This window comes from Oenanthe melanoleuca, chromosome 1, assembly GCF_029582105.1.
Source record: "Oenanthe melanoleuca isolate GR-GAL-2019-014 chromosome 1, OMel1.0, whole genome shotgun sequence".
Lineage (NCBI taxonomy): Eukaryota > Metazoa > Chordata > Aves > Passeriformes > Muscicapidae > Oenanthe > Oenanthe melanoleuca.
The window spans coordinates 45,790,710-45,816,318 of NC_079333.1; the positions used below are offsets into that span (position 1 = coordinate 45,790,710).

Here is a 25,609-nt window from a genome sequence, read left to right on the forward strand (position 1 = left end):
TCTCATTTTGCAAATGCTCACCACTCACCTGCACCTGCACTATCTTTGACACGAAGCAGGAGCCTCTGCAGGATCTGAGGCCAAAAAGGAGCAGGCAGGGAAGCAGAGGTACCCCTGGGGCCATGGGTACAGCAGAGCTACCAGAAGAGTTTCCTTGCCTTGCTTGAGTTTCCTTTTGCAGCCTGACCCATGCTGGCTGTTGGCCACCCTAATTTCCCTGCTGCCACTCCAGCAGATATCCCTCTTTGCCAGGAATCTCTCCATCTTCTGCCATCTCTTAGATGGCCTCTGCTACATCCCAATACACTCTCTGAAGCCATCCCTTACTCGTGTAGAGAGACATCCTAAAAGAAAGGGACTAACTAAGGGGAATTTGATGAAAGGGAGCCTTCAATGAGGCAGAGACTGTTCCAGCTGAGGGCTTGGGAGAGGCATAGAGCCAAGAGCCAGTAAAGGAGATCTAGGCCATGGTCCAAAGCTAACTGCAGCCAATGGGACTGATTTGAATGGGCTTTGGACTAGATTCTTGAACTGCAGTTGTAAAAGAGGATATCAGGGGTATGATGAGTGTGGAGAACTGAGGATGGAAAAGTGAGGAGGGGAGATTTGTTCAGCCATTCAAACATGCTTTATGTAGCACATGTAAAGGCTTTCTTTAGTGCCACCAGGACTCTCCAGATGGTGCCACAGCCATCGGCAGGTTCTGCTCTGTGAGGTCGTGTTTTACATGGCAGCACTAGCTGATGTCTTGTAACTATCAGAAGAAAGGAAAAACACTGCAGAGGGAGGAAGACAAGTGGAATTGTGCTCCATGCTGCTGTAATGCCTGGTGGGAAATGGATGCTGAGCCATTTCAAACTCTTTATATCGATCCCTGGTGGCACAAACCCGGGGAGGGGAGAAAGGATGTGCCAGACTCCCTTTGTGAGGTCGGATGGAAACAGGAGCAGAGTTTGGGGGCAGCTGCCACCTGCCGGCCCCAGCGCAACACTGCAGCCTTCCCTTCCCTTCCCTTCCCTTCCCTTCCCTTCCCTTCCCTTCCCTTCCCTTCCCTTCCCTTCCCTTCCCTTCCCTTCCCTTCCCTTCCCTTCCCTTCCCTTCCCTTCCCTTCCCTTCCCTTCCCTTCCCTTCCCTTCCCTTCCCTTCCCTTCCCTTCCCTTCCCTTCCCTTCCCTTCCCTTCCCTCCCCTCCCCTTCCCCCCTCCCCTCCTCCTCCCCTCCCCTCCTTCCACACAGTGCTGGGCAATAACAGCAGGATCTACCCCAGTCCTGGTGCTTTTGCCTTCCTGATGAAGAAAACAGAAAGGAGTGGATCTCCAGGGACATTTCACTAGGAGTGTTCACATCTCCAGATATTCTTGTCTTCTCACAAAAACCACAAAGAAATAATGTCTTTCTGGAACTGGCTCACACAATTTCAATACCACTTAGAATCTGAGTACACCTGTAAGTTGATCATGTCTCAAGATCACTCCTCAGCACTGAGCCCAGCTGTCACCAAATGGTCATCAAATGCAAGTGACTTCCATGTTATCCTCTAGAACAGGCTGGCTGTACCTAAACCACGTCCTGAAAACAGTCATTGCTTGTCCTAACTCTAGATCTCCACCCAGAGGTTTCCTGAGCAAGCAAAAGCTGGCCCAAGCCAGCTGCTGGCTGTGGACCCAGCCAGACATTTACTAATCCAGCTGATTGAGCTGCAGTGCCCAGGAATATTCCCTGGCACGTTTCAATTTGTTAGGACAGATGTAGGAATTCAGCCCTACCTTTGCTTATCAGATGGGCAACCTGACTGCAACAAGGAAGATTTTTGTCACCCAAGCTGGTTCTGGATGACTTCAGAGATTTCCAGGAGAGTGAGGAAATGCAACTACACTGATCTTGGGTTTGTGAGACTCCTCTCCAGGGGTTTGATACTGCAGGATGCCAGAGCAGTGAGGTCTGGGAGCCAGGCTGAGAACCTCTGGACCAGGGCTGAGTGGCTGAATTTGAAGAGCACTGCTGAAGGGATCTGAGCAGGTGCTGACATTTGGGAGAAAGCAGTCTTGTGTCCTCATAAAACAGCATATATAGAGCATGCTATTCACAAAGGAGAAGCAGATTGAGTGAGGTTAAACATTTAAGGTCAGATAAAACCACTCTGCTGATTCCTTCAGCATGAATCATCATTTTGTGCTGACTGTGCTCCTAACTCTTCACACTGGCCCTCGCTTTTTCCTGGACTGTCAGGAAGAAACCAGTGAGTTGGGCAGGTTGTGTGGACAGGAAAGGGAGTGGTGAGACATGGTGAGAAACCTGCCTGGAAAGGAGCAGTGACAGCTGGCTCTCACTCCTTCCTTCCGTGTTTTTTGTGGGCTCTGCAAGCTGCTCTCCCTTTGCTCTGGAACCCAGAGCACATCCCAGACTGCTGGAACCCCCAGGCTGGGTGAGGGGCTCTGGTACCACTGAGGACATCCCCTGCCTTCAGGAGCACTTGGCACTGCAGCCCCAGCTCTTTCCCTTACCACTGCAGAAGTAATCTTACTCTGAGACAGGAAAATTCCTTATTTTCTTTCTTGTGCTGCACTTGAGTTTTGCAGTCTGTTGCACAAGGTGTCAGCAACAGGGTGTTTGTGTGGCAGTAGCTCCCAGCCCTAGGACCATAGAGGAGCACTTTCCTGCACCAAGAGGGAAGGAGGCAGATTTTGGGTGTCCATGGTAGCATGCCTGAGTAGGGATGTCATAGAAGGAGGCTGAATCCCCCAGACTCTGCACCACCACGGACTCTGGTGGAGTGCTGGCCCCATCTGCCCCCCTGCAGCAGCTGCTTTCCTCGGGCTGGTGTCGATGTTTTCCTGCTCCAATTCAGGAACGTGTGCCCACAGGCAAAGAGATAACAAAGGGCACGTTTTACCGGCAGACCAAGCCTCCGAGGATGGAAAACACCTTTGGAGCCGCAATAGGTGAGGGAGTGACTGAGAATGAAAGAGTAGGTCCAAAGTGTTGCTCTGGCCTTGGAAGAGCAGGATGTCGTTACTGGGAACAGAAAAGGGATCATGTTTCTGGATTGAAGTCCTCGAGGAAGAAACACGCTCCTGATAAGAGAAAGTCGCTTTTTCTTCTGAGTCACTACATTCCTGGGAATAGTTGTGCAAGATGTTTTCAGAGACCCCACTTCAGGTCTCCGTGGTTAGCTCTATCTCCACCTCTATAGATGCATATAAGCTTCTGGATGGGGAGGAAAGAAGATCTAGAAAAATGAGCATGATTGCCAGAAAAACAACATACACTCATGCACTTAATATACATCTGAAAAAGGAGTGGTTTGATTATTCTTAAAATAGCACATTTGTATTTTAAACTGGAAAAAAATTATTTGGTATTATGGACAGAAAGCAATTCTCACCAATGTAAATTCCATCTCACCTGAAATTTTACAAATAACAAAAAAACTGTAGGTCAGGTGAGGACTGGAATTTCCCTAAAATGTAATAAAAAGCTGAGTTATCTTTAAAAAGACCTCAGTAATTAATTGTTGCACAGCTCTTTATACGACTTCCAACAATCTCCATGGGAGGAATTGGCTCATTTTCAAACCATGGAAAAAGGAACAAAAGTCTTGAATACTTATTCCTCTTGTCTCTTCCTTGATTTAGGGGTTTAAATGCCTTTGAAGGCATTTGGTGTGCATGTCTTGCCCATACTGCACTCGAGGTGCCTAAAAGCAGAATTGTGACCTTAAAAATCCTGAGACCCACCTGATTGTGGAGTGTCCTGAATCATGCACAGGGTTTCTGTTTGAGTTCTGCATCGAGGTGTTCTCCAAGGACTTAATTACAAGCAGGCCTTTGTTGAAAGCCTTGTTGACACCCGGGGAGGGAAGAGACCAAGCAAGTCTTGTGGCCCTAAGTGATCTTTCTGTTTGCATGGTCACACCATGGCATGGAAAAATTAGACCTCAAGCAATCTCGGTTTCCAGGGCTGAAAGTTTGTCTTGAATGCCAGCAGAGTAAGAGACAGAGCAATGAGGAGCATCCCTTTCCAAAGAATGCAGGAGATAAGGCAGCTTTTCCCTCACAAAGGTCTTTGGGTCTACACAAGTTATCTGCAGGACAGGCTGTAACTCTGTGAAAGGCAGCACGATATGTCAGGAGAACAGGATCTGAGTCAAAAGCAAAACTGCAAGAGCTTGCGACAGCTGCCCAAAAAATACCTGGGTGACTAAGGGAAGAAGAATGCTGAAAGCAGGGAAGTTCCATGTGTTCTGTTTGGCTTGTTCTCTTCTTTTGGAGTAGCACTAAAAGTAGTGTTTTCCCCCCAGTTCTGCCTGTTGCAGCTGGGTGCAGGAGTGCTGAGTGCTGAGATGTCACATTTGGCATCTTTCTAATTTCAGTCCAGCTCAAGTGCTAGCAGGGTCAGAATGTTGGGAATGAGCTGTCAGAAATTTAAACTAAAGGAGGCTGGATTTAGACTGGGTATAAGGAATAAATTTTTACAATGGGAACAGTGAAACACTGGAACATGTTTCCCAGAGAGGGCATGAAGGGCATGGATTGCCCAGAGAGGGGTGGATGCCCCTTCCCTGGAAACATTCAAGACCTGGTTGGACTGGGCTCTGAGCAACCTGATCCATTTGAAGATGTCCCTGCTCATTGCAGGGCAGAAGGACCTAGGTGAGTTTTAGGAATCCCTTCCAACCCACACTATTACATGATTCTATGAAGCACACTTAAAAAGGGTAATGATGTACTTCCCTTAGTTTGAAAAATTGAATCAAAACACCTACCTGGACCAATAGGTTAGATATTACATTAAATAGATTATCTATTATACAGATTGCATTAGATATTAGCTTAGTTAGTGTTTTAATCAGAGGAAATTAGGAGCAATGAGAAAATTATTCATTTTATTTATCAGTGGTTAACTGGTCTGGAGTCTAATAGATGCCACAGATTGGTGTCTAGACATCTGTGTGAAGGTGTAATGGGAATCATCCATGGGTTTTCATCCTCTATTTTCCTTTCCTTTCCCTACTTTGAAGCAGGGGAATCCAGTGGGTGTCATCCCAAAACAGATGATACCTTAATTTAGAAATCAGGGCTTGAAAGGGATTCCCAAGTCTCTAATTCCAGTCTCCTGGCAACAAACTGTTTGTTTTTGTGAATACCTCAAATTTTTCCTGTTTCTTTGCAAGCAACTCTCTGTTGTCCTCTTTGAAGGAGGGTAAGTTTGACTTCCTGAAGCGTCAAAAACTGAGAGTGGAACTGGGGGCACTGCAGAAGATGAGACATTAAACAGAAGAAACTGTGTCCACCTGAGTCACAGTGTGGCAGAACATGCAGGTGAGAAGGAAACAGCCCTTCCTTATCAGCAAGGAGAGCGGGAACATCCTGCTCCATCTAAGAGCTACTCTGGAGCAGAGCCAGAAGGCTGCTAAGGCTTCTGGGGGAGTTTGTTCCCCTCTGTCCCCAGAGTTTCTGACACTTCCCTGCCATGGCTTTCTGACAGTAACCAGAGCTGTTTTGCTGGGGAGATTCCCAGCCTGCAGCTCCTTAGCACTTTACTCTGCTGCATCAGCCATGCATCCCCTGGCCTCCCACTCCAAGGTGGCCTTGTTCCCTTGCTGAGCTGCTGGGCAGCTGGACTGCCCTCAACAGACTCGTGTCCTGCTCACTTTTGTTGCCATTCACAAGCTGTTTGCATCCTGGAAGGCCTCCAGTGCTGCTCCTCTGGCATCAGTTCAAGGTTTGCTTTCAGCTCTAGCTGCTCTAAACTTCAGCACACAGCTCCATTACTTGTGTGGGACTGAGGGAAAGTATTTGGTCATGAATTTTGGCTATGACACAGCAGAGCTGTGTCAACAGAACTGTAAGCTCTGTGACTGCCTTTTCCACCAGCTGCTGATGGAGTAGCAAGGAGAACCCCATGGCCTCACACAGTCCTCCGGAGCCATGATTTCAGTCAGCCACAGCAAACCCCCCCAGTTCCTGAAGGATGAGCTCTGTCCTCTGCATGATGGCTGGGATGTGTGCTTCTAACCACTGCTTCATCCACAGATGGAAACAGCCTGGACAGAGGTCACTCATGTGGGGAAAATGCTGGATGGAGAGTATGTCTGAAGTTGTTGCTTACTCCTAATGTAAGATTTTAATTTTTTTTTTCTTTTTATAAAAGCTTCCTGTCTTCATTCTGCAGAACCAGAGTGCTCAGCCTTTAGACTGAAAACACATAAAGTGCCCCTAAAAGATACTGCAGGTCAGAGAAGGCAGACATTTGTTCTAGATGCCATCCAAGTCCTCTAAGGACCTTACTGCTCTTCCTATAATGGGCTATGACATGTGTTATCATCCCTTGCCCCAAACTCTAAAGGCTTTCTTGAGAAACTGGTATTTGCCTAAGAGTTAATCCAAGAGAAGGAATACCAATTGGTTTGTTATTGTACAGGGATGGAAGCAGGGAAATATGACAAGAGAGGGAGAGCAGGGGACTTCCATCTTGCAACTTTGGGGCCAACCCTTCTGATTTCCAGGATTTTTCTTTTAATGAACTCCTGCTCCAGCCCCTGTCAGGCAAGCAAGGTGCAGCAGCTCTGACATGTTGAAACCCACCAGTCTGGGTTGGCTCACTGCTGCAGGACTGCATGGAGCTCTGTGAGAACTGAAAACACCCTCGGGGGGGTCACCACAACCAGCTCACCTCTGACAAACAGAACTTCTGGTTCAATGTCATAGTTCAGCTATGGAGTGGTCCAGGTACCTATAAATATCCACTCAAATAAACAGGATGCCCAGTTTGTTCCTTTTTACACTCCTTAATATGCCTGAGAAATATAAAGGAAGATGGTTTGCTTGCTTGGGGATGGGAGAGGGACATATTTGAAATTGGAGTGGGTATGATTTGCTTGGTTACTTGCTTCTTACACTCAGAAATCTGAGTTCTGAGTTTCCAGAGTCAAGAATTTGAGGAGAGCTCAGAAAATGAATGCTTGCTAACAGAGACCAAGATGTCTGGAATGGGGATGTTTAAAATGTGTCAGGTTTGCTTATCTCTAATGAACTTTATGGAGAAAAAATCTTCCGTGGACATCAAACAGTTCACCCCAATGAGGGCAATTGCCTTTCTCAAAAGTCTTATAGGCAAGAAAAATTTTTTCCACACTTTCAGCCTCAGAAAACTCAACCCAAGAAGCACACTACTGAAATATTACAGGGACTGTCCCAAATATTGCCATGCCTGGTTGGTGCCAGGGGCACCACTGCAGTAAGGAGTCCTGGATTCTGCCAGTCCCGTGTCACCCCAGCCCCACGGGCATGGGCAAATGCCAACAAAACTGCAGCAAGCAGCACCTCTTAAACCCTCAGATCCCTTGTGACTAATTTACTTATTGATGGTTTTTCATAACTCCGTGGTCATCTTTTTTTCTCACTGCCATTAATTATTCCTGGAAGCAAATAAAAGGGCCCACCGATATCTCTCCCTCCCACTCAGCGCAGCCAGCTTTTCCTTAGGGAGAAAAAACTTGCGCTCATTTGCAGTGGGACAATGCCGACTTTTGAACCTCTAACCACTAAACAAACAAACCTTGCGCTCTGCTCCACAATCCAAACAGGGTTTATTGACAGGCGTATCGCAGCAACGCGCAGCAGCTCCGGCAGCAGCCGGGCTGGGATCAATGCTGCGGGGGTGGCCCCGGGAGCCAGAGGACATCCTCCAAGGGACGGCCCCGCCGAGAGCCCTGTGCCCGGGGACAGCGCACGGGAGGAGCGAGCCGTGCTGCCTGCAAAGCCCTGCCGGCTCCCAGAGCCCTGGTTTTGGGGCTGCTGCTGCAGAGCCAAGACTCTGGGTTTGGGTGCTGCTCAGCTCTGGTTGTTCCCAGCGGCTCCTCCAGAACGATCCAAGGACCCTTTAGAGTCACAGGAGGATGAGTCTGGCTCCTGCCTCCCTCTGATCAGGAACAAACCATGGACGTTGGACCCAGCAGGGCGTGCTCTGTGTCAACCCCATGTGCGAGGAGCATTGCTGCTTTGGGGCTGCACCCGTGTTTCCTGGCCAGCCCCACTTCAGAGACCATGTATGCAGCAGAAAATCGAGCAGGTTCCTTGCACTGGAGCAGCTGCCTCCCACCCCGGTCTTCTCCCAGGCATAGGAGCCCTGGATCAGGTTTGCACAGTTAAATATCTGCTCTTGGACTGCCAGCCTCATGCTGCATGCAGACAAAACGCAGTGCAGAAGCTTTGAGGCTGCTGCTTTCCATTTTCCCTTTGGCAGAGAGAGTTGCCTTGTCAGTAGGGTCAGTCCCTGACCAGACCATTCTCCCCGTGCAGTTCTGTAGATGCTGCTAGCATTTGCTTTGTCTTTTAGCAAAAATATAAGAAAAGCTTCAACAAGGAAAAAACCAAAGTGCCCCAAAGAAGGCAAATGGAATAACTTAAATAAATTTGATGACCAAAACTGAACACTATGGGGCTAAATCCTGGGGAAGCCAATAATCCACATGACGTGTTTGGGGCTGGACAGTGCTCCCATCCATCCCTGCTGGCCCCAGGGCCACCTGAGCTGGCTCCACACCCAGCCAAGGGCACTGGCTGCAGAGTGGCTCTCCTGCCTGGCCTCACTTCGCAGCTGGAATTCTCCATCCCTAAGTAAGAAGTACATATGGCAGGGTGATTTGGCCAAATCAGCTGGACTTTTCTTGTTTTCATCTCTGTCTAAGTTAGTCCTTGGCCTTTCTACCCTGGTCCCCTCCATGTAGCCAGCATGTTCAAAGCAGGCTCTGATGTAGTACAGGGCTGTTCCGAGGTTTTCTGCTTCTGGTAGAGCTGTGATGAAGCCTACATAAAGCTGATAAAATCAAGGGAACTTTGGAAAATCAACTGAAACAGCCCCTCCCCCCAACAAGATAGAAATTGTAAGGATGTGAGAAACAGCACATAGTTTAACCAAAGGGGCATTGCACATGCAAGCAAGGCTTCTCACTTCAGCATGACAGGACACCTTTTTCAGAAGAGACGAAATTCTTTCAATTTCTCTGCACTGCAGCTAATAAATCTGGATGGATGACTATCTGCACTGGATTTATGGGCTCTTTTACAAGTGTCTAACATTAAGCAATTCACTTCTGAACGTTTAAACAGTGCCTTATCTTGTCTGCTCTGACCCTCGGGGCAGAATGAGCATTTTGCATATTCGTAGTTGCAAGAAGAGAATAAAATAAAATATAAAATAAAATAAAAAAACATGTGCTTTAATTTTTTTTTTCCTGCTAAAATTCATCGTTAGCCCAACAACATTGCAAAGGTCTTTTGGACCGATCCCTGAGATATACCGGGGGTTGACTGGCAGGCAGCGCCCCCACTTTATCTAACAAATTCCAGGGTAAAAAAGCACCCGAACATAATAATAATAATATTAATAAAGCGATGGACACGCTTCCCCCGGACGACGAGACACATACACTGTACACCTGTACACACGGCCGGCCCCGCGGGGCGGTGCAGTGCATCGGGGGCCGCTCCCTCCGCGCCCCCCGGCCCGGCCCGACCCTCCGCGTCCTCCTGCAGTCCCTGCGCGCTGTCCCCGGCCGCTGTCACTGCGGGGCGGCGGGGCCCAGCCCGCCGGCGGCCGCCCCCGCCGCGGGGCCCTGCAAGGAGGCGCTGGGGCTGAGGGGCTCCGCGCCGCCGGGCTGCGCCTGCTGCAGCTTCTTCTTGTTGATCTTCCTCTCCTTCGCCCGCCTGTTCTGGAACCAGATTTTCACCTGCCGGGAGGTGGACAGGGGAGTGAGGGGGACAGCTCGCCGGGGATGTATCCCTCTCTCAGGGGCTTTCACCGAGCGCGCATCCCTACCCCGCGAGTTCCATCCCTGCGCATCCCTGCCCTGCGCATCCCTGTCCCCGCGCGTCCCTGTCCCCGCGCCGCCCGGCCACACGTGGAGCGCCACTTGTGGGACAGACCTGCCTCTCCGACAGCCCCAGGTTGGAGGCCAGCTCCGCTTTTCTCCTGATGGTGATGTAGCGGCTGTAGTGAAACTCCTTCTCCAGCTCCAGCCGCTGGTGGTCGGTGTACACGACGCGGTACTTGTCTTTCGTTCTGGTTTTAACTGCGGAGCAAAATCCGGGGTTGAGAAAGTCAAAGGCAAAGGGCAGAGCTGAGCGCTGCCATCCTCTCTGCGGTGCAGAGAGAACAGGAGAAGTCCTATCCCCCCCTCCCGGGCTGGCTGCTCGCCTCCCCCTGCCCTGGGTTCTGGTGAGCGCAGCAGAGGAGAGGGGACGTTCCTCAGTTCCCTGGGGACATGGGACATCAATGCCAGCCCCGACTGCCAGCCAGCCCTGGCCCCACCGCACACACCTGCCTTGCACGGGGACACCTTTATTGTGCACTTGTTGGCTTCTGGTTTTGTTTTGCCTTCCCTAGAGACAGCAAACTTTTTATAGAGAAAAGGGAAAGAAAGAAAAGGCCCGTTCAGGGCACGATGATTTCGTTTCTAAACGAGAAACAGCCATCTAAGGGCGGAGAATCGGGATCGGCCTCGGGGAACCACTCGTGAAGCGACCCAGCTCCCACTTTCCTGTAACGGCATGGAGGCTAAAGGGATTTATTGGAAAGCTTGGAAGTGTGACGTGCAACTTCAGAGCTCAAAAAAACCCACCTCAAGCCAACAAACAAACAAAAAAACCCCAAACCAAACCAAACACCGAGAACCCAAGGGAATCCGAAGGCGAATGCCAGCGAGCAGCCGGCGAGAGTGCATCGCCGCAGCCGGTGACCTGCTTTTTCCCGAGGGTTTCTTGTTTAACTGGTTATGTCCCCGGCCCTCCCGTTCCCCAGGGAGCCGAGGCGGGGAGTCTCTGCCCCCAAGGTGCTTAATGGCTGGCAGGCTGACTTTGTTCAGGTAAACTCTCTGCAAACCACAACAAAAGCACCCTGTAAAGATACAAGCCTGATCAGAGAAAACTCCCCAGAGCCAGTGAATAGGGAACACAATCCCAAACAATGCAGGACAAGGAGATCTTATCAAAGAAAAACCCTTCTCAAAGCCTTAATGACAGCCACATTCTGTTTGAATTACCACTACTGAACAAATGGCGGCAGGCGCTTTCATCCCCCAGCTCTGCACATTAACATAAACACTGGCTCCAAAGGCAGAATTTGAATGGAGACAAGGGACCGGCCACCACCGCACAAGCCCAAACTGTGGGAACACCACGGGCTGCTGTGGGAAGAGCGGTGGGCCTGTAAGAGTTCCGCAGCCACCGGCAGCCTGGCCGTGGCTGCGCCAGCGGCGGGCATCGGGGCACCGGGGCTTTTCCCCGGGGTGCGGCGGCCACAGGCTGAGCCGGGATTCCAGCTCCGCTCCGACCGGGGTATCCCCGCCGGCCCTGCCGTCGGTCACGCAAGGCAGGGGATGAGATGGGAATGCCATAAGTCATTATTTACTGCGAAAGTCGTCTTTTTTTTTTTTTTTTTTTTTTTTTTTTTTTTTTTTTTTTTTCTTTTTTTTCCGGCCATTATATAAAAGTGTCTTAAAAATTAAATTTTAAAAAATGAAAAAAAAAAAAAAAAAAAAAGGGAAAGAGGAGTTAGCAGCCATGGAAGGTGTATATCAAAGCGCGGGACACGCATGTCCCCTGGCAGATGCACGGTGGGAATAAAAGAGAGGGTCTGCGAGGGGATTAACATCACAAGGGAGAGCGGCGCCGGCTACGGCCTGGCCAGGGAGGGCACGCCCTCGCACGGCCCGGCACGGCCCGGCACGGCACGGTCCGGACCGCAGGGATCGGCACCGGGCTGGCAAGTGGCCGCCGCTGTCGCTCGGGAGGCCTGGCCGCACGGAGACCTTAATAAAGGGCAGGCGCCCAGTGACTCAGAAACAAATGCGGAGCGACACCGGCCGATGATTTATATGACTATAATTGGTTATAAAAATCTTCTAAGTGGCTATAAGCAGGAGAGCGGAGCGGTGGGAGGAAGAGCGAGCGTTTCCTCGGGATGCGGGCCATTCCAGCCCGCTCCGCCGGAGCGCACCGCGGGCACCGAGCCCCGGGGCGGCAGCGGCCGCTCCCCGGCGGACGGAGCGCGGACGGGGTGTCGGCAGAGCCCGGCAGCCCTGTTCTCCCGAGGACTGACCCTCGGCGGGCTCGTTCCGGGGGACTCCCCCCGATAAGAGGCTTTGCCGGGCTGCCCGGCGTACCGGGGAGCCGTCGGAGGGCAGCCCCCGCCCGCCGGGCCCGGCCCGCACTTACCCTGGCTGCTGAGCGGGGGCTGCGCCGGCTTCCTCATCCACTCGCAGAGGCCGCGGCGCTGCCCGCCGGGGGAGAGCGGCTCGGGGGCGGCGCTGGCGGCGGCGCTGGCGGCGCCGAGGGGCTGCATGACCCCGGCGGAGCAGTGCGGCGCGGGGCCGGCGTGGTGGTGGGCGTGCGGGTGGTGGTGGTGGTGGTAGTCGGCGGGGCTGTAGGCCATGGGGGCGGCGGGGGAGCCCCCGTTGAGGCCGTGCACGGCGCCGGCGGCCGGCGGCGCCCCTTGGCCGTAGGTGCCCCAGTCGTCGCGGAGCGGGGCGGCGTAGGGCGCGGGCCAGGCCGGCCCGGGGGACTGGGCGCCGTCGAGGTTCACATGGTAGCCGCCGTAGTCCGCGTACTGCGGGGCACCCACGAAGTTCTGCGCCGCCAGGTTGAGCCCCCCCGAGTGCCGCACCGGGCCGGGGTACATGGGCCCGTCCTTCTCCAGGAGGTAGCTCACGTACATGCTGGCGGGGCCCCGGCGGCGGCTCTCCGCATGCTGCTCGGGGCTCTCTCCGCGGCGCGCCTGCTGCTGCCTGGGGCCGGGCTGCCCGGGGCGGGGAGGGGGCAGGCGGAGGGGCCGCGGCCCCGCGCTGCGCTCCGCGCTCCTCCGCGCTCCCGGTCCGAATCCAATGGCCGGCAGTCCTTACATGATTAACGATTGTTTACAAGGCTCTATTAGTAATGGCCCAGACACACCAAAGGCAGGTGACGTGGAGAGGCGCTGGGTATATAGCTACTACCCCTAAAAGACGATTTGCATTTAAAAAGATAAGGAGAGGGCAGCGACCTGATCACAGCTAAATATTCAAGCCTTTATTGTTTAAGAGCTTCCTCCTTCCATTGCAACCTGGTGCACTTTAACCTCCAATCACAGGTTCAAAGGATGAAATCAAGAGACTTGCAAAAGACAGGGAGGGAGATCTAAGGGCGAGGGTGGGAATATGGGAGCCGTGTATCACGGCCGATCTGTAGGCAGCCCTTTAGCCAGCTCTTCTCTGCGCTTTGGGATTGGGGGGTGGGGGGGGAAGGGGCGGAAGAGGAGGGAGTTTTGATTAAAAATCCACAAAGCCGTTTTTGTCGTGGTTGTTTTGAGCAACAAACCCCATCGCGACGGCCTACTGCTTTTTGTAAAACGCTTCCCACCCGCTCCCGCTCGGTCATAGGCGATGAAGGCGAGGTAAGAGAAGAAATTCCACCCCTCCAAGGGCGCTGTCTCCTTCCTCCGCGTGTGCCTGCAGAGCTTCGAGGTCGGGCGCGCCCAGCAGGTCCGGGAAAGGACGGGGACTGGGGGTGTCTTCGTCTAAAACACCCTCTGCCCGCTGGAGCGAGGCCGGATAATCCCACCGCCCTGGGAGGCCTTGGGACGGAGGCAGGAGATGGTTCTCCTCAAGGAGGGACCCACCAACCTCCTCCCGGAGCCTGTCACCTCACTGGGTCATTCCCTCGCTGTAGCGCGGCCGAGCCCGCGGGTAACCCGACGGCTTGTCCCTCCAGGCACACTCACTTCTTCCCTCCCCAGCTCCCTGGAAACCCTCTGGAAATGCTGGCTCTGGAAGGGCGGCTCCCAGGCAAGCGGCAGCCGGCTCCCCCAGCCCAGCCAGTCCCCTTTGAAGAGGCGACCCCCGCTCAGCTTCCCCCCGCCGCTTTCATGCTTTAACTTTTCACCCTGAGCGGGGACAATGCGAGACGACGTTTGCATATTCGCATCTTTTCCCATGACACAGCGAGGAAACCTTTCACCCGCCGAGAAAAAAATGGATGGGGACGGGATAGTCCCCCCGTTTTCCCAGCACTTTTGGCCGGTGCAGCGCAGCAGTCTCAGCTGTTCTCACCGGCTTTCCCGGTCCCTTGGGGCGGCTGCGGCTCGGTCCTGCCGGGGCTCCCCCGACGGGCCCCGCGCTGTCCCGGACCCTCGTGTCCCAAGGGTGCTTTTCTTTCCGTATGGGTGGCTGTTCTGCACACCGAGGAGTGTCATCGGGACGGGGTGTCTTGCAGCTGAGGGCGGATTTCAGCTCTGCAAAGGCAGATAGCTCGAACCCAGTCTCTGAAAATCTCCCTCTTCTTCCCCCCATTCTGTCGTTCCTTTGGCGCAGAGCGTGGGGCTGATGCGGAGCCATGCTTTAACGCCAGTGTGGGTAATTCAGTTGCATCTCTCAAAATGTCCCAAGGGATCCAGTGTCAGTGGCCCTGGGAAACCAGGACGCTCAGGTAGGAAAGGATGGAGCTCGACTCCTCTGAAAGAGGCCCCCTCGGAGTCGATGTGGATGCGAGTAGCGGGGTATCCCCACCCTGCACATAGCCGGGAATGCTTGTGCCCACACCGTCACTTGTTGGCAGGCTGTTCCAGGTGGCAGCGGTTGCGACCCTACGGTAACAGCAGCACAACAGCAGGGATGCAGAGATGCCTGCCAGACGCTTTCTCTGGAGGGAATTTCTCTCTCTGTTGCCTATCCCCACCGCGACACCTTCCCCCCGCCCCGACGGTGGGGTAACGAGGAGAGGGGAGCGGGGCTTGGAGGGCTGTCTGAGCAGGAGGCTGAAATGTCACTCTGGAAAGGAAATGCTGTGTCCCTTCAATGTAATCGCCTCTCCCGATAAGCACCGACAGAGCCGATCTATGCAGATGTGAATTTGATGATGCCATAAACGGAGAAAGGGGACCATTAAAACGACAAAACTCTGAACATATTGCAATAAAACGCACTATAACCCTGATCAACCCCGAAAAAGCCCGATTCAGTGTCTATGGCTCCATCAGTGACTCCCTGGCAGCCAGGTGGCAGCTTTTTGAGGTGAGACCCGATGCCAGCCCTAGCTGGCAGGGCTGGGGGCCGTCGGCCGCGGGATCGGATGAGAGTCTCGGGACTCTGGTGAGGAACAGGATAAGGCTTCGAGGCAACTCCGCGACTACCTGGAATGGCAGCCAGAGCGCTGTTCCCTACTTTGCCATTCTCACGCTGATCCCAGTTGCCCCTCAAGAACGGGGAGGACTTGGGAAGACCGGGTCCCACCAGTCCTAGCCTAACCGGGGTTGGAGACGAAATGGGGCAAGTCTCTCTTCGAAGTATCCTCCGCCGCTGCGCAGCGTCTCCCCGGACGCGACCCATGGCAGCTGCTGGGGATGGGGACACGCTGCCCCGGGACACTTGTCTTAACATAAGAGGGATCCCGATCCACTCGTATATGCCTTTGCGCCCTTCGGGCTTCTTTTCGTTATGACTGGCACAGGATTTGTCCCCCTCCGGCCCTATCCAGCTATCGGGGTTTCTCAAAGAGGCTGTGGGGGGAGGATATATCTCTCGGCCGGGTTTCACCCCTTTTCTCCCCTCCGTTCTGCCCGCTCCCTCTCCACTTTAGTCTCGGGTTTTCCCGCCGGCTCCGGCCCAGTGCTGCAGGTCCGGGAGAGGAGCAGGGATCCTGGGACCAGAACCCCACACCAGAGTATGGGCGAAGACCTGATCTCTCCCTTTTTGCTTCCTCCGCTTTTTTTTCCTGTCTCGTTTGATCCTGAGCGGGGAACTGCGACCCAAAGTGCCCGATGGGGGACACCGTTCGCAGTGAAATATCTTCCCCCGCCCTCCACGCTGAACTCGATATTTTCCCCTTAGGCTGTTTCACCCGGGGCTGCCTCCTGGGCAGACGCTGGGCTCCCGGCTTCCTCCTTCAGCCTCAGCCTTACTACTTGATCTGGAAAAATAATTTCCGACGGCTGCGGGGAGGTGCCGGGGGCAGGGCGCTGCTGCCCTCGGAGCCGGGCAGGCGGTGCTCGGATCCCGAGCGGACACCTCGCTTCGGCCCTTGGCCCACGGGGTTGGGGCGAGCTGAGGGATAATGGGTCGAGCAGCACAGCCCGAGGACGCCCGTCCCGAGTCAGAGACGTCCCGAGAAGGGCCGAGTGCAGCACCCGCGATCCCTCCACCATAGACTGCTGCCACTCGTCAGGACTGTGGGGATACGGATTCGCCGTCTTTATTTCTACTCGTTTTGTGGTTTAAAATAATTCTTTTTTTTTCTGTGATTTGGGGGAATCTCGGGGTGGGGTGGGAGCGGGGGATCTTCCCGTCTCCCTGCACCTTAACGACACGGAACCGGGAACCCTGTTTGCAAGGTAAAGAAAAAAAAAAAAAAAAAGCCAGCTTGAAAGCCCTTTGGCGGCCATGGAGAAAGAAGGGAAGGAGGAATCGTGTGTTAGTTAGTCCGACCTGTGGAATTTATGACTCCCCCTAAGCACAGACATGATAAGGACTTAGAAAACATCTTGGATCTTTTCAAGCCGGCAGCCCCCGAGGCTTTGATGTAGATTACCTTGCAGAATAACCCAATACTTTTATCGTGGGGTTGATACTCGTCTTGTTTAAGCACATGCCTCTGGGAGGGGGTTAGATGCTGAACGCTCGCTCCCGAGCGGATTCGCGTTGCTGGGAAGAAAGCATTCGGGGAAGGACGGAGGCACCTGGTGCCTGGCCGGGGCTCAGCCGCCCTGCACCAGCACACACGGGCCGGCCCTGCGGCCCCGGCCAGCCCTGCGGCCCGGCCAGCCCTGCCGCTTTGCACAGGTGCTGCCAGGCCTGAGTTCACATGGCCCTGCTCCCCCTCAGGAAACAGGAACGTAAACAGAGAAGAAGGAAAAAAAGTCGCATGATACCCCAGAGGCTTCTGCAGGATGTCCCCAGCCTCCCAAATCCAGTGGCTGGCACACCTGTGCTGACCAAGGAAAGAGCCTTGGCTGGATTTTGTTTTATTACTTTACTTGACTTTACCTTACTGCGTTATCTTTTTAAAATGTCACAGAGGAAGAAGGCCGCAGCAGGGAGCCCCGGCTGCCTGCAGAGCGCTTGTGCCCGGTCCCTGCTGGCATGTCCCGCCTGGGGACCCGCTCCGGTCCCGGGAGCCGTGAGTCCCCCGGCAGCGCGGCCAGGAGGGAGCGGGGCGGTCCCTCCCACAGGGGGACAGCCCAGGGCTCTGCTGTTGTGGCCCCTGCCGCCCAAGGACACCCCGCCCACCCAGGGTCGCTCCTGGCAGCACGCAGAGCCGCTGCCATCCTCCCCGGGCCCGGCAGCGCCCGGCACGGGATGCGCGGCGATCCGCAGCCTCACTTCTCGCCTTTGCGGAGAGCCACGGCCGGCACCGGGGACGAGGCAGAGGATGCCTCCCAGTCCTCGCCCAGAGCCACGTCGTTCTCCTCAAGCCCCGGCCCGGCTGCTGGGATGGAGCCACTTGCACGAGTGTCGTCTCCCGTGCCAAGCAAGACACCGAATTTGAGCTGTTAAATGGTTTGCACACATTTGCCACCAGTGTGTCTGCCCCCGAGCTGTCTCACCCTCCCAAGGGCAATCTGAAGGGTGACGCCCTCACTGCTTTCCTCACGGGTTAGTTTTCTACATTTCCCAGCTCTGAAACCTTAGCAGGGAGCTGATGCGACCCTTTGGGTGTGTTGTTCCCATCTCCACAGCACATGCTAGTCTTGCCGATCTTTCCCTGCCATTCCCTCTGCTCCAGGCCCTTCCATGGCAAGATGCTATGGGGTGGTTGCCCCATACCAGTGTCTCCCTCAGCCTCGTGTTCTGTGGTAAGCCCAGCCCTACAAACTTCTTCACTGAGCAGAGGCACAGGGTGTTGCTGACCCACGCAGATGGTTTGCAAGACCATAATTGTACACATCCTTGAAGGGCCATGGTGCTTTGTGGATAATATTTCGTTCTAGCAAATGTAGGAGTCCAAAGCAGAGAAGTGCCAAGCACTTCTTGAACCTGGCAGGGAGCAGGACAAGGCTCCCACATGGGACCTTTCCTAATGATGAGGCTGTAGGAAGGCAGAAGACTCATTTTTCTCCCCAGACAAACCTTTACCCCCAACCCAAAACCTTAGTCCTTCTGGCTCCAAGGAGAAATTGGTACCTGACTGTTCTCCAACATCTCACATTTGCTAACAGCTATTTTATTCTTGTTCCTGACAGGGAAAAGGACTCTCATTACATTTTACTTCTGGTCTGAAAAGAAGCCCCAAAAGGAGCTGAAGGTAGGGCCAGGCAGACCCAGAGCCAGTTCCCAGCTGTGGCCCACACTCCCCTCCCCCAGGCTCTCCTCCATGACTCAGCTCCCAGGGACCAGCCCAGCCCTGCCTCAGTTTAGCTTCACAGCCCCTCCTCACCCAGGGCAGCTCTACATCACAGGAGGCTTCTCCAAAGGAGAACCCAGTACACATCACGTAGTTACTTCTCCAAGATGAATTTGTCGGAAACTAGAGCTAGGCACCTCTTTCTTTTGATGATCTGAAGCCTCCAAGCCTTCTTTGAAGGTGGGGCAGTCCTGGCATTGGTGGGACTGGAGTGCTGTCATTGGGGGTAACTTCTATGTTTTCTTCAGCCAGAAGATGCATAGAGCATGAAGGGAGAGGAATCCTAGGGCACCTGGAAAGAGGCTTCTCTGGGCAGCCCAGGGTACCCACAATTCTTCTAGGAGTGTTACTCTATCAGTTTCCTGGCACAGCCTTAAACACATAAATTTTAATCAGTCAGTGACCTATAAGGCAGGATCCTTGCCCTAAGCAGCTACACTATTTATCTCATTACAAAGCATTTCAGGAAGCATGAATCGAGCCCAGGTCTCAGACTACCTGTTTGGAAGGACTCCTGCTGGATCATTCCATAGTGCTGGGATGCTCACCAAGGGTGAAAAGGAGCTGGGCTCAGATTCCAGCTCTTTTTGAAACCATTTGAGACCTTCTCAACCACAGACCTGGGTGGATCTTTCTGTGCCTTTTTTTTTTTTTTTTTTTTTTTTTTAAAGCTGTTTTTATTTGCATGGTCTTATTAAGTAGCCATTGATGCAGGAGGGAAGGTGGCAGAATGGGAAGCCTGAGTCCTGAGCCTAATCTAATTCTGTGTCTGGGAGAAGGGAGCTGAGATTTGGTGTATCCAGCTCCATGTGATCCACTCATCTTCGGTATACTTTGATTTTTTTTGTCCCTGAAATAATTTCCAGCAGAAATTTGGACTGTCTGCAAATAGCTCAGGAGCAGCTATGACCCTGGCTTCCTTCACCGTGTTTCACAGTGCCCTCCATGAACATGTGGACTGAAGGCCACTGCCAGCGAGCATGATGGGGTCACTTCTGCCTTTCTCTTCTGGTTTAACATATAGTTAGTCCCAGCTTTTCTCAGAGGGACCCCACAGAGCCCATCCCAGGTATCCCAAACCCACAAGCATGAGGTGGAGAAGCAGAGGAGGGTCTCTTACCTTTTTGGTCCCTGCTGCTGCCACTCAGGGCTGCTCGGGAAAACGCTGGGGGGCGGTGCGGGGTGGAGTGGTTTGTGCTGGTACCGGGTTTGTCGCATCCGTGCTACGAGGTTTTGGCCGGGGAGTCCTTCTGACACCCTCATTCCCAGCCCTAGTCCGGGTGCCCTGTACCCTGTCCCAGCCCCGGCCGGCCCACGGCGCAGTGCCAGCGCCAGCCCTGCTGCTGTCCCCGTCCCTTGCCGCGGTCGCGGAGCTCCACCTAGCGCCGGATTCATGATTGCTCAGTCTTTGTCAGCCCGCGCCTAACTTCAGGCATCCACCTCAGACTAAAGGCTTCTCTGCTGGAGGTCTTCAAACAAGCTTAACTCTCCATTCACTACAGGGGGAATTCGTCACTTTCTCCGGACAACGCGCTTCTGGCGGCACGGATTAGGGGTCTGATCCTAATGAGAGAAATATGGGCATTTCCCTTCAAGACTCACGACACTGATCCCTAAACAGCACCGTCTGTGGCTCTGCACAAGCCTCAGGAGTGGACCACCACTTTGCTACGTTGTGTTGGAAGCACCCTGAAAAGAAAATGTCCTAAAAGAAATTATTTTTCACTCAGTACCTCCTTTGGCTTTGTTTCATCCATCTCTTCTGTGTGGAGAAGCAGATTCCCAACTTCCCACATGTTCAGCCCTTACAGGAGGGTTTTCCCCTGATTGCTCTTCCTCATGGAGTGCTGTGCTGCCTGAGCTGCTTTTCAGGTGTGAATCATGAGAAGAAGTTGTACTTGCTCCAAGGTTCTCTATTTGCCTTTACATTCCCAAATCTCAGCTCAGTGGTGATGATCTATGCCCAGTTCAAGTCTTGTGGATAAATGTGTGACACAATTCCCTGACATGCTTTTAAGTACATGGGATTCCCACCTGCTCCTCTTAGAGCCAAGTTGACATCAGCTTAGTTTCTAGGGCCAGCCACGCTTGGAAGTGACCAGTTCAGCATTAGGTCACTCTAAATTTGGAGGCTGAAAACTCCTGTCTGCACAAGACACTCAAGTCCCACTGTCCAGCCACTGCAGGCTGTGTGCTAACAGTGCTGAACAGTGACATCTTGCAGATGAGTGCTTTCAAACTGTTATGGGTATGTTAGAAATAATAAACGTTTCCAGAGAATCCTATGTTAAAATTTATTTCTGTCTAAGTATCTCCAAATTGTTCTTCAGCAGTCTGTATCTGATTTAAAAAATGATGATTCACCAGTAATTATTAACAACATAAACAAAAATATACAAGTCATAATCATTGTATTACAACCTTGTTTTCAGACAGTGTTAGTAAAGAGCAGCTCAATTTCTGTGATAGCATATTCTATCCAAATAGTTATTCCTTTATAAGACATGCCACTGAAAAATCCTAACTGTACTTAGCACCTTGTAAAATGTAAAAGAGGAAAAAAACTATTAAACAATATATTCTCATCTTGATCCCATGTGGTGAAGACTAATGTGTCCTATTAGTAATGATGAAAGTTGCATTTAGGAATTCCTAAACCTCATAAAGAAAATAACTGTCTTTTTAAGTGTATTGAAAATACATCAAGCCTCTGGGTATTGTCCTGGGAGTCTGTGAGAAAGTTAAAGAGACATACTTTCATTTTAGTGCAGCAGTGCTCATACACTCTGGCTGAATTCTGTGAATATGGAGTGATGACAGTACACTCCTAAATTACAGAACATAATTTCTTCAAAATGAAACATCTTTTACTTGCTATTAAAATACACAAAGCCCCATGAATGGAATTAGCTGTAATTCATCTGAAGTGAGATTTCCAGCTGGAGATTACCACATGGATTTTCCAAACGAGGGAGGTAGAAGGTTATCTCCAAATATCACTCCTCCTGGTTACTTTAGATGCTTATTTTAAGTAGAAAGAGATCCTTCCTGTAAGTGCCTATCTCTCATCAGCAGTTGCAGAATGTGGCCTGGCTGAGTAGAGGCCACATGAGTAAGTAAATCTTGACAAAATGAACTCACCTGAACTGAACACCCATCAGCTACTTCACAGCCATCAAGACGTCCAGAATAAGACAGTTACACTCCATCAAATTAAGAGTTCCTTACGAAACAAGACTGATGGAACTGTAAATTATGGGCATCTAAAATTGGTGAATCCAGTGGGGTTTTTTTCCCCAACCCTCACTGACATCTGCAGATGAAGATATGAATAGCACTTCTGGAATCACACCAGCTCTCTTCAGCTGCAGAGTCGATTCTTGTAAACATTGACTAAAAAAATGTGGATTCTCTCATGTTTGCCAGCAATGTGGCAAGAACAGTATGAATTCAATATGTTGATTAGGCAACTATTTACATAACACCAGGAAAAGAGATATTCAGTTGGATAGAGGCAGGAAAAAACCCTGTCTTGCTATAGATATGTTTGCTGAATTCAAACAAATGAATTACACCTTCTTCTCAAAAACTCACATAAATACACACTGGCCCACAAGAAATGCAAACAGTGCAGCAGTTGGTAACAGTTTCCTTTCTTTGAGCTGATAAAAAATACCTTACACAGAGTTTATGACAACACTGAGACCAAATCCACAACCCAGATTATTTTTCAACCTGAGGGTCTTCATGCTGGAGCACAACTGGGGACACCAAAGATTCCTCATCCCTGCTTACACGAGGCTTAGTTTTGATACTGGAATGGTGTGTGGCAACGTTTTTCTTCATAGTATGGTAAACCTAGAATTGGGAAGAGGAAATAAAAGACATCTTCTCTTATTATTTATTGTACTTGGAAAACTGCTCTTCTCCCCATGAAGCAGGCACTGAGAAATAGTGTCTCTACTCCACAGTGGATACCCAAGTAGGAATTGGTAGTTTGGAAAGGAACTGTTTATCCTCCATGAAGAGGAGGTAAACATCTGATATGGATAGAATAAGACTTTCTCAGATCACCTTTATGATTTTGACCTCTGAGAATGACATACAACATTGTGTCAGTGAGGACATGGCATGGTGATCCCTCATGAGACCCCCTGGCCCATGCTCAGCTCCCCTCCCATGGAGCTATCAGCATCACCAAAGCTGACTGCACTGGCTGCTGCACAAGGGAAGCCCATTCCCTCAGCACAGCCTGAGAGACTTCAGCTTTCCAGAGTCCCAGTGCAGGCAGTGGCAGGAAGAAAATCCTTATCAGGAAGGTCAGGACTCTTTCCGATGGCAGAAAAATGTGCCTCAAGCTCTTATATGGATCCATGGGCAATGTATCCATAACAGAGATGTGTACTCCAGTAGAAAGCAGGAGATTATTCCTCAGCTCATTGTGATCTGTGGAGCTACATAAATCCCACAAAAACCCAAACCCAAACCCAGACATGGTTCACATGTTCATCTTACTGTGTTTACTTACTGCTCCTTCTGCCTCAGCCAGCTGGGAGGCCAGAGAGGAAACCAGGCAAGAAAAAGAGGGTCTTTTCCTGGAGTCAAGAGCCCAACAGGACTGCATCATGCAATAGCTGCAGAAGGAAAGACATGGCACAGACAGCATGTTAGCTCTTGGAGTCTCTGTAAGTGGCTACATGGAGTTGCAGGACTTGAATGGGGAACTGTGGGGACCAGAATGATTTTATATAAAGAATTACAGTCTTGCATCAAAGGAAAAAAAGCAGAAAGATAAGGATAGAGGGTGAAATGATCTTACAGTGACTTAATCAGAGTACTTAGTTAAATCATCATGATGGTAAGGTACATAATGGCATGATGTTTGTTTTCTAGCTTCCATAGAGAAAATATTAGGAAGACAATGGCTGTCCTTGGGGCTGAACCTGCTCCTTGTGGACTATGTAGTCTTAAGTACACTTTTAACAGGTAGTCTTATAATGTAATTTGATGTCACAAAAATCTTTCTGAAATTTAAACACCACCTTGGAAATACTGCAGCTTCACCAGGCATCAGTGCAGCACCTGACTGCTCAATTCCTTTCCAAGTTACTGGGGCAATAGGATCCTTGGTATTTAAACTCCACCCCCCAGCAATCTTTGGTGGGTCAATCTGCCAGATTCACCCATACTTTTAATGTAATTTCATTTATATGGTGCATTTATTTCTAGAGCCTTTCTATGGCCAGGATAAGAACAGTTCAGTGCCATAGCAAGGCACTCTGTCCCTAGAGCTCTATGAAATGCTTGCCAGAAGAGCTCAGCCAACCCAAAGCTCTTCCCTTTCCTCCATGTTCCACAGTTCTTTGTCACCTTCTCTTCTCTTGTTCCCTGAGGCCCACCTCTAGGCAGAGTCCAAACAGAGGCACAGGCTGAAAATAATGTGCTGAGAGCACAGAATTAGCTTCCCCCCAACTCTTCCTTAGCAGGGTTTTTATTTAAAAGGGTCCCTAGCCACCCAGAACTGAAACAAACCTGGTAAAGCTCGACTTAAAAATAAAGTTTAGGATAGAACCCACCAAAAATTTAGTCAATATGGAAAAACATAACTTCTGGGGAGAAAAATAAAAGGAAAGAAAAGAAAAAAAAGAAAAAGCAGAAGAAGAAAAAAGGAGGAAAAAAAATCTGTGGTCTGGGAATAACAAGTTCCCTGGGGAAAGAAGTCACAACTAAATAAATATAATAAATTAGTCCTGTCAAATACACATAACATTTAGAGTTGATCACTTCTGTTTTAGAACAAAATCTGCAGGATCCGGCAGCCTTTATTAGATTTAGAGGAAGATCTTATATTTTGAAACTAATTTTGGGTAAGATACAGTGTACAACAAATAAAAGGTCATTCAAAGAGTGACCTCATAAGTATAGATTGTCAGGCTGTGCATCACTTGGGATTACACTTACACATCTTTTGTAGCATAATATGGTTGGTCCATTTTGAATCCACTTTGTATTAATTTGTAGAAATTTGTGTCAACCTGAATGCCAGGGTAAGGATTTACACCTGTGGAAATTATCAAAGAATATGTGTTAATTCAGAAGCTGCCAAAACCAAGCAGGGCTCTTTAGTCCCACTGTAGAACATACCCAAAGAGAATATTTCCCAGAGCAGTATTCCATACGACCAGACATCACTCTTCATGGTGTATGTCCTCTCGAATAAGCTCTCAGGAGCCATCCACTTCACTGGCAGTCGAGCCTGTGCAGACAGGGGGATGAGGCCAGGTCATGCTGTGACACTGGCTGTGACACTGGCCTTCAGGGTGACTCACTGTGCTGCTCACTGCCTGATGGATTCATGCTTGCTGTGTGCAAAGCCCTGTCTCTGCCAGCAGTCCCTGGACATTCCCATTGCAGAGAGAAATAGACACTTCTATAGGCCCAATGCATCCCATCCCTTTTAGATGGCTATTTAAGGAAGAGATGAGCTCAGTTTTGGGAAAGCCATCTTCCTTCCTCTGACTTCAAGCATATAGTGGCCCAGTTGGAGATGTCCACACTGTACTTCTTCATAAAGCCAGAGGATCTGGCACACCCCTACACAAATGCTCTTGTCCTACACTATTATTGCCCACAACAGTAAACAACTTCCTGTGCTTCCATCAATGGGTGCTTCAGAAAGAGAATGGCTACCATCTCATTTACAGAATCAGCTTGATTAGTTTAATTATAATCAAAGAATTTGTTTTTGCCAAGGGAAGGAAAAACAGTGATTTCTGCACTGCCCATACAGATATGTACAAAGCCAACAAGGAATTAAAAATTTAAACTTTTCTTTCTTAGTTCCTTGTAATTCTTACAAAGGTATGAAAACCACCGAGCCCTCATGAACTTACATTGCCCCTGATGATGTAGTTGGAGTCGTTCATTACATCTCTGGCAAGGCCAAAGTCACATATTTTCACCACTTTCCCGCGGGTCACCAGTATGTTCCGGGCAGCGAGGTCTCTGTGGATGCACTTAGAGGGAGAGCAAGGATTGATGCTCTGCAGCACTTGCTGTCAGAGCTGGACAATTCCCTGCTCTCTGAGCTGGCAACTCCTTCCACTAAAGCAGTTGGGTGAATGGCCAAGCTGGACAGTCCCTGGCTGCTGGTGGCAAGGGGACAGGGCCAGAGCAGGCACAAATGTGCTGTGCAGCTGCTTCTTACCCAGGGTGCTGCCTAAAACTGCAATCCAGCCT

At 51.1% G+C, this 25,609-nt stretch overlaps 2 protein-coding genes across 2 annotated transcripts in view; both read right to left on the bottom strand.

Moving 5' to 3' along the window:
- Positions 1-9,206: 9,206 nt before the first annotated feature.
- On the bottom strand, positions 9,207-12,987 carry CDX2 (caudal type homeobox 2). The gene is made up of 3 exons (XM_056497666.1): positions 12,218-12,987; positions 9,929-10,074; positions 9,207-9,732 (listed from the first exon to the last, which is right to left on the bottom strand). Exons 1-3 carry the CDS (start codon positions 12,714-12,716, stop codon positions 9,565-9,567), a joined length of 813 nt encoding a protein of 270 aa, XP_056353641.1. The 5' UTR covers positions 12,717-12,987; the 3' UTR covers positions 9,207-9,564.
- A 7,663-nt stretch (positions 12,988-20,650) lies between these two features.
- The window catches only part of FLT3 (fms related receptor tyrosine kinase 3), a 41,211-nt gene continuing 36,252 nt past the window's right edge, over positions 20,651-25,609 (bottom strand). The window contains exons 20-24 of the mRNA XM_056497652.1: positions 25,264-25,386; positions 24,515-24,626; positions 24,332-24,431; positions 22,899-23,004; positions 20,651-22,228 (exon numbers count right to left, since the gene is read on the bottom strand). Of these exons, the coding sequence (XP_056353627.1) occupies positions 22,094-22,228; positions 22,899-23,004; positions 24,332-24,431; positions 24,515-24,626; positions 25,264-25,386 (576 nt within the window). The 3' untranslated portion in view covers positions 20,651-22,093. The remainder of the gene's footprint in view (positions 22,229-22,898; positions 23,005-24,331; positions 24,432-24,514; positions 24,627-25,263; positions 25,387-25,609) is intronic.

Excerpts from the sequence above, each read along its gene's own strand:
- CDX2 (XM_056497666.1), bottom strand. The coding sequence starts at position 12,716 with ATGTACGTGAGCTACCTCCTGGAGAAGGACGGGCCCATGTACCCCGGC. Across the intron at positions 10,075-12,217 it reads GCCCCCGCTCAGCAGCCAGG|TTAAAACCAGAACGAAAGAC; the intron begins GTAAGTGCGGGC and ends TTTGCTCCGCAG. Across the intron at positions 9,733-9,928 it reads TGGGGCTGTCGGAGAGGCAG|GTGAAAATCTGGTTCCAGAA; the intron begins GTCTGTCCCACA and ends ACCTCCCGGCAG.